Source organism: Gastrolobium bilobum, unplaced genomic scaffold (genome assembly GCF_033153095.1).
Source record: "Gastrolobium bilobum isolate Gb01-03AN ecotype WA unplaced genomic scaffold, APGP_CSIRO_Gbil_v1 utg1031, whole genome shotgun sequence".
In the NCBI taxonomy this organism is placed as follows: domain Eukaryota; kingdom Viridiplantae; phylum Streptophyta; class Magnoliopsida; order Fabales; family Fabaceae; genus Gastrolobium; species Gastrolobium bilobum.
The window spans coordinates 593,452-604,195 of record NW_026899326.1 but is presented as its reverse complement, the minus strand read 5'-3'; the positions used below and the strand labels follow the sequence as shown (position 1 = coordinate 604,195).

The 10,744-nt window shown below is 32.6% G+C and overlaps 1 protein-coding gene and 1 non-coding gene across 2 annotated transcripts; one reads left to right on the top strand and one right to left on the bottom strand.

Moving 5' to 3' along the window:
• The first annotated feature begins 4,210 nt into the window (after window positions 1-4,210).
• LOC133289679 (uncharacterized GPI-anchored protein At4g28100-like) lies at window positions 4,211-6,606 on the top strand. The gene is made up of 2 exons (XM_061487668.1): window positions 4,211-4,965; window positions 6,271-6,606. The coding sequence occupies exons 1-2, from the start codon at window positions 4,288-4,290 to the stop codon at window positions 6,604-6,606; spliced, it is 1,014 nt and encodes a 337-aa protein (XP_061343652.1). The 5' UTR covers window positions 4,211-4,287.
• Window positions 6,607-8,148: 1,542 nt separating this feature from the next.
• Window positions 8,149-8,221, bottom strand: TRNAK-CUU (transfer RNA lysine (anticodon CUU)). The gene has a single exon. It is a non-coding gene; the product is annotated as a tRNA-Lys (tRNA).
• Between the last annotated feature and the right edge of the window lie 2,523 nt (window positions 8,222-10,744).

Genomic DNA, 10,744 nt, shown 5'->3' with positions numbered 1-10,744 from the left:
TTAGTTCAAGTTTTTTTTTAAAAAAAAAAAGACTAGCAGAGTAGGAAACCTAGGCAATTAGATTTAATTGGTACTACCTATACTAACAAGATGCATCTGCTTTTCGGTAGCCCAGAACGGAAGAACTCCACAGTTAAGCGTGCTTGACTTGGAGCAATTTTGGGATGGGTGACCTCATGGGAAGTTTTCTCAGGAAGTGTGCGAGTGAGGAAAAAGCACACTGAAAAGTCTCGTGTTAGTATGTGGGGATAGTCGTTAATTCTTGAAGCGGCCGGGCGTTACACATCGTATATTATTATTGTTCATATTCTAGCCTACAATCCTACATCCTTTGGAAGTAGAATTTAGTAGGGGTGTATTTGGTACAGGTTTTCATTTGAGTTTGATGAGAAAATGTGAATGGATATTAAAAAAAGTCACATTTAGTTCAAGTTTTTTTTTTAAAAAAAAAAGACTAGCAGAGTAGGAAACCTAGGCAATTAGATTTACGTTGCTTTTTTGCTGAAACTAAGTTATTTAATTGTTCACAAATATGACTTTGAGTGTGGTATTTTAGGATAGGTGGAGAAGTAAGGAAACCAAGTTATTGACGTTGGACTCTCACTTTTAGGCCGTGGTTCGTTTAAAAAATATTGATAACGAGGGTGTTTTGGTCAATTCAACCAATTTTTTCATCACTATTTTACATTCAACCAAATATAGATTTTACAAATTTAAATAAATTTTCTTGATAAAATTTCGGTAAACCAAACATCTTTTTTTAAACTTTTTCAGCTAACTTACTTTCCTACCATATTCCCATTAATTATGTTTCTCCGGTAAAAAAAAATATCCCCTCTACCAAACGTCTCTAGACCGTTTGGTACAAGGGTTTTTTTTTAGATTCCTGAAAAACTGAAAAGTGGTAATCTTATTTATCCACGTTTAGTACAAGATTTTTAAAAAATTTCCTGGGAATCTAATTTTCTCAGAATTTTATTTTGTGTATAAATTTTTTTAAAAATACCATCCAAAAATACTATCCAATGGGTGGTATTTTAGGATTTTTATGGCAAAAAAAAATTTAATACAAATAAACATAGCATTAAGAAAATTAATTCAAAATTCTCGGAAATATTTTAGTCTACCAAACAATTTTTTGGTGACATTCTCAGAAAACTCATTTTCTCATCATATTCCTAAAAATCGTAATTTTTGGATAAAAAAAACTCTCTACCAAACGTCCCGGAAAAAAATTTGAAAGATTTTTATAACAGTCAAAGGCAAAATTTCTATACATAAAAGGAGGCAGAAGAGTCAAAACACTTTCCTCTCTTAAAAGTTTTTGAGCTTATACATTTTACAACTTTGGGGACTGTGCTCATAGTTATGCATAAAACAAACTCAGGAGCATAAAATATTGAAGGCTATTTGAATATTGTATTAAATCGGGACTTTAGAATTAATGGAAATGATTATTAATTAGCCTGCATCGTAAACAAAGCCATTAACTGATTAAATCTAGACCTTACAGTTTCATTGATATGGCAAATTCTCAAGATTTCTGCTTCCACTTCATGATTAAAATGGCATGGAATTACGAAGTATGAATATATAAAAAATACAATATCAACATAAAAACTACAAGAAATTTATAACTTAAAAGTACTAAGAATTCCCTACCAGAAAAAAATACAAAGAAATCTCTCTAGTAATCTGGAAACAAATGAGTTAAATTTTAGATAATAACAACCTGAATCATCTTTGTACTTTATTGCTTATTTTATTTTTTTTGGTAATTACTTTATTGCTTATTTAATATAAGAGAAAAGTGTTTATCCTTTTAAATGACACAACTTATATTCTTTCACTCTCACAAAGAGGTGGGACCCACACCTTTATTTTTTTTTGTCAACTATCTCTTCTCCTTTATCTATCTCTCTCTCTCTCTTAAAATGACATAATTTTACATCTTTTAAAATGACACACATTTTACCCTTAATGTAATCATATTAAAAAATGAGTAACAATACATAATTCTAAAAAGCCCACAATTATAAATGATCAGTACCGATGGTAGATATTGAATTATATTCTCAACAAAAACAAATCCTAAATTAGATTGAAGACACTAATGTTTGATGAGCCCATTTTAGTTATTAAAAAACACGGCAAAATATTATTATTTATCTAATCATTGTAGTATATATCCCACTTGTATTGATATAAAAATTAAACAAATAGTAAAAGTATAAACTATAAGCATTTCAAAATATGAACAACAAAAAAAACAGATAAATACTTATGGAATATGTACCCAATTTATTAAGCACAACTGTAACGCAACTCGGATTTCTCAATGGAAAAAAGGAAAATTATGAAAGGGTCGGGATTTTTCTTGTCTAACAAAAAAACAACTCGAAGTTCAAAGAATTATATATATCTTGTACAGGATTCTATGATGGGGATTATTAAAATACAAGTTTTATAAGTCCAATGGAATTGCTGAACTTTGTTACTACCTCTGGCCAGCAATTTCTTTACTTTTTCAAGTAAATAATTAAAGCTTATTGCTCATCGACAACTAGACTCAAGCACTAAGGCTCATGGCCAAATAGTACATACCCTTTGGCAAGAGGTAACAAGATGTTTCAAATAATGGCCCTAAAGACAAGTGAAAAAAATAAAATAAGAGATTGACCATTTGACCTTATTAAGTTCAAAAGGAATATATGGAAATTCACAACTAGAATCTCCTTGTTATATTTTCGATAAACATGATTTGAGGTATCCCCACTATCCATCCTAATCCGGAGAGAATGAAAGTTGAAAAGGAAAATGAAAATGAAAATGAAACAACCGCACCCTTGACTTTTTTGTAATAAAGAAAATTGTTAGTTGTTGTAAAAAAACATAGCAAAATTTAATAAAAAAACAAAAGTTACAATATAAAACAGGTAATGAACTTGACATGCTTCTGAAACCACAACTTTGTTCAAAGATGCAATCCAGGGGAAAAGAAAAGAATAAAGGCAAAATTGAAGGACAATAAAAGGATCATTTCTAAAGTTAAATAGGGAGAAAGCCAATTGTTTTGGCTTTTGAATCCGGAATTGATGCCTCTCGTTGGAATAGAATGAAATCTAGTTAGAATTATTATCTAGTAAAATCTCACTATGATCATCCGAACATTAGAAATGGAGTTTTCAAGGTTTGGAGAATTGACTTGCTTCAAGTCTTTTTCATTTTTGTTTTTGATATGTGAAATTTTAAGGTAAGAGAATGATTGTTCTAATTTAAGATCAAGAAAGAACTTAACAAGAACATACCAATAGGCAACCTTCACATTTGAACTCAAACAATGTCTTTGTCCTAGCTAATGTATTTATTTAATTATTTTTCTTTCTAGTATAACAACAATTTTTAGATACTTTAGTAATTCACCATCTCATATGTGCCAATAATAATCTCTTTTATCCCCATTGCACAATTCATCAAGGAAATAAATATTATGATCAAGGGTTGTAAAATAGGATATAACTATTCACCTATTAAAAAAAAAAAAAAAACTCCCTAGCCCCTTTTACACCACAGAAAAAGGCATAGATATTACATAATTGTCTTCCATGTTTAGGAACGACTAGTAAGAGAAGAATAAAGGTTCCAACAACTGCTGGTGAAAACAATTAGGACATGGGCATTTCTATATTGAATAAGAACCCTCCAAACATGTGAAAACTCTAACCATCCCTCTGCAGACACAACGCCATGCATTAAATACATTTAAGCTACTGATATTTATACATGGTAATCAAAACACGGCACAACAACAAAGATGATAGTTTTCAAAACCCAAAAAAAAAAGAGGGTAAAATTAAAATAAAATAAAAGAAGAAGAGAGAGAGAGAACAGAACATTAACATAAAATGAAACTTTAGTAAAAACACACAAATCCACACCCCCAAATCAAATGTAGTTCTTCCATGAATGATTTGGTCATTATACTAAATGCTAATCCCATGCTGTTAACTTTTGCTGAGTGTGAAAGTTTTAGATCTAAACAAGATAACATGGTGCCAAACTTTGCTCAACCCCACCAATTTTTTTATTTATTTTTTTATTTTTGGTTTTTATGAACCCTACCAGCTTTTTACACTTTATTTTTCTGTCTTTCCCCTTTCTCCTTTCCCTTTCACTTTCCCTTTGCTTCCTACTACCCATATAACCAACACCAATATTCTCTTCTTTTCAGTTAGAAAAACAAGAACTTTCTGCCATTTACCTCAGCCTTAGACCCTCTCAAACACCATGTCATTGCCATGGACACTATTCATGATGACCCTTTTCTTGTGCATTATCTTCCCTAGTTATCTGTGTCTCCCTGACCCTGATGATTCAGCAACAACCCTTAAGCCAATTTTCCAAAGCCCATCTCAGCCAGCAACAATCCCTGCATTCCCAGAACAATCTGATGTTGCAGGGTGTCCTCTGAAGCTATCTGATGAGTTTGTTGATGGGATAAAGAGTGCATGTGGTGCCACCAAAGATGGTGGTGCTGACATGAAGCTCCACCGTAGCAGGTGTTGCCCTGTGCTTGCAGCATGGTTGTACTATGCATATTCTGCCACTGCACTTGGCAGAATAAGCCATAGCCAAAGCCATACAACAACATCATCATCATCATATGACATGCCCTTGTTGCCTGATGATTCAGAAACATGTGTGAATGGATTGGGAGAGGCTTTGAAAGTGAGAGGGGTTGAGCTGAATAAGCCAAATGAGACTTGTGATGTGGTGTATTGCTACTGTGGCATCAGGTTGCACCCTTTGAGCTGCAGTGATGCATTTTCAGTTTCCCAAAGTGGGAAACTTGTTGGGGATGCAAGTGTGAGAAGATTAGAGAAGAATTGTTTGAGTAGCACCACAAATGTCAATGGCTTCCCTGGTCTTGGAGGGTGTTCTAAGTGCTTAAATAGTCTCTATTTGGTGAGTTTTCTTTATAAATTAAAAAAAAAATCTTTTTTTTCTCTCTGCTGTCTGTTTTGGTGGTCATTTTGATGAATCTTGTTGAAAATTAAAGAAGAACAAGATGATTAGGGTTTCATCTTCATCTTCTTCATGCTTGGTAATTAGGAAAGTTGTTTCTTGCTTTTATTTGATTGTATATTGGTTGCTTTCTAAGTTGTGCACCATTCTTTATGCGCCTTTGGAGTTGTGTGGGTCACCAACATGAACAGTACCAATAATGGATTAGTGGTACAGTTTGTAGCACAACAACCATTTTTGTCACTTGAAAATTTAGGGGAAAAAAGGACTAGACTGTAGTGTCTTAAAATAAAGTTTTTAATGAACCTGAACATAGCCAGAAATTATTAAGCATATGCAATGTAGCTATCTTGTTGCTTCAAAAATAAATTGAAGTTGGTTTCTTGGTATTAAGAGGACAGTTGAGTTAGCAGTAGTTCTTTTTGGTAATTCTCTTCTTTTTTTTCTTTTTTTTTTGATAACTTTGGTTGCAAATTAATTGCTCGGAATTTTTTGGATTAAGCAGAAATTTGACTCAACCAATATGATCATATATGAAACAAGCTTAATTTATTACTACAAATAGTGTTATTTGTTAAATGTTAAAGGCCTCAAACAATTTTACTGTTCTTGCTCTTTGCCTGCCCCAGTCATAAATGATGGTTTCATAACAGAGAATTTTAATTTTAATCTCTTGCTTTTTTTCTGTCGCATGTACTATGTACCTTATAAATTGGCATCGAATGAGTAAAATCCCTCTGAATCTTCTGAGTTATTCATCTTATTGTCTGACATTGATCAGAATCACATTTCCAACTTAGCATACAGTTTTGAGGATTAGATGACAACTTATGTTGGACTTTTCTCTCTAGTTTCTGATTTTTTGCAGTTTGCAGAAGTGCGGTCCCTTATAGCTAAAATCCTTGCAATTGTTTCATAACCTTACATTATTATCTAAAAATATTATGTCTTATGCAGGGTGTAACAAATGTTGTTTGTTGCATTTGAAGATATTATTCTGGATTGATGCTTCCCTAAAAAAATAAATAAATCAATAATTGCATTTTGTCACACTATTAACAACATCTTTGATTAGGTAGTTTTTTAGCCTTAATGTGCAGCTATGACCATTTTTCTATGAGTGGATGTTGCACCAACCAAGATGTTATTATTTAAGAAGCTTTGGTGCACCAAACCTCTCTTGCACAATCACTCATATATGCCACTTCTGTTTGATATTCTAATTGAAATATTACTTCTACGTAGCTTAACAAGAAGACTTCAAATTCAAGCAAAGCAGAAGAAAGGACCACCAAGATCCACAACAAAGATTGTGAGCTAATGGGGTTGACATGGCTTCTGGCTAAGAATCAGACAGCTTATATTCACACAGTTTCTGGGGTTCTTCGTGCTTTGATGTTGAACACTGATGGCTCTGACCCTCAATCTTGCACTCTAAACAGTGATGGAATGCCTCTTGCTGTGGATTCATCTGAAATCTCTGATCACTCTTCATCAACCAACCTCCAACCACCTATCTCTTTTTGTTTGTTGTTACTTTGTTTGCTACTACGTATTGAGTTTACTGTGTTATCTTCCTAACTAAAATTAGAACATAAAGATTGTTTCTCAAACATGGCCTTTTGTAGCTTGGAATCTCTCTTTTGGTGCTTAGGAATGTAATTCTTCTTAGTTATTAATTGAAATAGAGTAAGGTGTTTGATACTAATTTTGTAACATTTTAATTTTTGTGGGCCACCATTACCATGTGCTTGTAGGGACTACTAGTGCATTGTTTTCTATGGACAAAATTTGGGAGTGGCGTTACTTATTGGGGTGGCAATTTTTTTCAGAGTTATGTACTTCACGGGCTATTTATGCATTATGGAACATCAACTTCCTCGTCAGAATATTGATATCCTCTGTTGTCTACACATTAATGTGGTGGGGTTGACAAGGTTGTTGCTAGCTGAATTATTCCAAGGATAAGAACTAGTCACAAGTTCAGTATGGAGAAAATAGAATCAGGAAAGGGGGGAAATGTGATAGTGATAAAGAAAACAATTGAAAAAGTAACAGGGTTAATGGTAAATTGTCTATAATGTCACGGTTTCACTCATTGGAAGATAAAAAGAAAAAGGAAATTCGGGGTCCATAGATATGGCATTGTTGACCATGAAAATTTAGAATGATAGCCAAAGCAATGAACTTTATATCCATGTATTAAGTTTGGAGTAATGGGCATTTCATTTCATTAGAGCTTGGTTAAAAGTAAAACTGTAGAAATGACCATTTAAAAGTTAAAGCCGCATGTGTCCACACACAAAAAAAGGTTAAAGCCACAAACACCCAACCCAAGGAAATTTTAGGGTACAAACAAATACAATTTTTCTAGTAATATATATGTTATTTTAAGAGCCCTTGTAATCTACAAACTATAAAGAAGAAAATATATTTTATAAAAAATATTTCTTTACTGGTTCGTCAATTAATCGAGTAACTCGGTTGAGTCGAGCATAATCACAAAAATATAAGAGAATATGGAAGTGGCGACATCTAGAAACCAAAAAAAAATAAAATAAAAATGATAGCCACCCCAAATTTCATCTTTCATCACGTTCCTCTAATAATCTTCTTAGGTTCATATGAACTAACATTATGAACTCAATAGTATTATATTTTATGAAGAAAAAACAAATATACACAATTGGGTTCTGAACTCATGGTTGGAGCTTTTATTGTAAAGGCCATTATCTTTCTTCACCCTTCCTTATGCGTTTGAGTATTTGTGACTATTTTCATTTTAAATTATGAGTAAACACCCTTTTTAGTCCCGCTGAAAGTACAAGAAAAGGGACACTCTACATATTTGGAAGTTGACATAAGGACTAACATGGCCCTTTTTTTATAATTTCAGGGACCAATTTGATCTTTTTTTATTGACAGGGACTAAAAAGGACTTCGTAGATATTGACAGATACTAAAAAAGGTGTTTACTCTTAAATTATCTATTACATTGATCATTTGGGCAGTTTGACTTTAAACTAACATGTGTCCTCCCACGAACCCAAGCAACAACGCCTATGCTATGAGTTCATAATATAGATAAAATTAAAATTTGGGCAAACATTATCTAAAAATAAACGCCCACCGTGGGGCTCGAACCCACGACCACAAGGTTAAGAGCCTTGCGCTCTACCAACTGAGCTAGACGGGCTGGTTGTTGAATTTAAACAACAATAAATTATAAAATTTTATTTTACAAGAACCGCATAACTAATATTTCATGTCGGTGATGATAAAATGGTGGGAAATAATTATCTCATGCAACAGAGATAAAATAGTGGGGTCCACTATTTTTTTCGTTTTTCTTTTTTCAAAAGAGTAGCAGACCCCACTATCTTGTCTCTGTTGCATCTCATGCAACATGAGATTAATAAATCCCTAAAATGGGAACTGTGACCATTTTGCCACACTTCAGCAAATTATTTACCAGACTACCACACCAACAGTAAAAATTTCTGGAATGTCACGCGGCATATTTCGCTACACTGTGCAGCGAAATATGTTTGCATATAATTCGCTACACAGTATAGCGAATTATGCCATGTAAGGGTGCACAGTCAGTAAAAATGACACGTGTCAAGCAGGCCAACAATAAAAATTTCTGGAATGTCACACGGCATATTTCGCTACACTGTGCAGCGAAATATGTTTGCATATAATTCGCTACACAGTGTATCAAATTATGTATTGTTGCCTGCTTGACACGTGTCATTTTTGCTGACTGTGCAGCCTGACATGGCATAATTCGCTACACTGTGGAGCGAATTATATGCAAACATATTTCCCTGCACAGTGAAGCAAAATATGTCGCGTGGCCTTCCGGGAAATTTTACTGTTGGTGTGACAGTCTGGTAAATAATTTGCTGAAGTGTGACAAAATGGTCATTGTTCTGATAAAATGATTAAAGCGCTGAACATAAAAACAAAAATACTTTAACCTAATTATTTATTTAGTTGTAACAAAACCCGGTCTGGTCGAGCCGGAACCTAGTGAATCGGTCATCGAACCGACATGCATTGGATCCGATCGAACTCGGCAAAATCGATGACCCAGTCGGGTCATATGTTTTTGTAAAAAAAAATCAAAAATCAAAAATGTTCATCTTGTAAAGAAAAAATATAGAATTCATTTTAAAAAAATTTGTAATTTTATTTGTTAATAGTATACTCTTCTACAATGACCTCAAATCTTATCTCTAATGAGATATTTACTTTAAGAAAAATTATATTTATTGAGAGTATGCACTTAATTAGGATTTATCTAAAAAATGTATTTATTTAGAATTTTTGTTATTTTTTAATTTTTATTTACCTAATTACACAATTAATAATTGATATTTCCTTTATTCACTTAAAAGACACAAGCTTTTTCTGATTGTATGGTTGTTTCGTAAAAGAACATATTGCAAATTCCAAGCATCAGTATGACAACCACAGTTGACTACACATTACAGTTGGGACCATTTTTTGGATGCTGCTTTTAAATGAATGCATATTTAGTGAAGGATTATTTTGATAAAATAATTATTTTTCAAATTTGCTAAAATGCTTTTAAAACCTTTGTTTTTATCGAGGATGATGGTTATGCACATAAATTACTTGGGTTGAAGTTTTGTTACGTGACAGTAACTAAAAGAATTTTGCAGCACACATAAAAAATATCACATCACTTCATTTTTATTTTTATTTTTAATCAACTGTAGACCCCACCATTGATTGTGTATGCTGCAAAAAGATTTTACTTTGCAGCAACATAATAAAACTTAAACCCTAAATTACTTTTAGGTGCTGGTGGTACAAAAATAGTTTTCGTGGCACATTATGGGACATTGAAAAGTGGAGTTTATTAACTAAACAACTGTAAGAGAGTGTTTGGTATTGTGTTACCAAAAAGTTATTTGGTAGACTAATATATTCTCGGAAATATTGAGTTAATTTTGTTGATGTTGTGTTTAGTTGTATTAAATTTTCCTTTGCCATAGAAATCTTAAAATACCACCTTCTGGATGGTATTCCTAGATGATTTTTTCAAAAAAAATTACACACAAAAGAAAATTTCGGAAAAATCAGATTTTCAAAAAAGTTTTAAAAATTATGTACCAAACGATGCATTCTTATTTACTCAACCAAGAAATCCCGGAAAAATAAAAAAAATTCAGCTACCAAACTAGCCCTAATTTCAAAAGCGGTCACTCACTGGATATGACTAGAATCTTTTATAGTGTTTTGTCTTATAAAGTGAGGTTTATCATCATTAACAATAGTAAAACGCATTCAGCCCCAAGGTGCGGTTTAGATGGGAATTAAGCTTTAGGAAAAAATGTGTATTATTTTAAAAAATATAAAGTTGTATCATTTTAAATGAGAGAAAAAGATAAATTATATAAGAGAGAATGGGTGGAAAAAATTTTAAAGGTGTGAGTCTCATCTCTTTATGAGAGTGAAAAAATATAAGGTGTGTCATGATAGAAATTTTTATAATAATTATGAGCTTCAATCAATTGTAGTTTTTCTTGTTTTGATAAAAACGGGCTAAGTCATTATCCATATAGGAGTGCAGTATAAAGTCCATTTAATTAAGTGATCCTTTTGTTTGGGCTTGGATATCTGTAAACTGATTAGTGTGGATAACAGTGTAGGCCTAACTCATAGGCCCATGATGGAAAGGGGACTA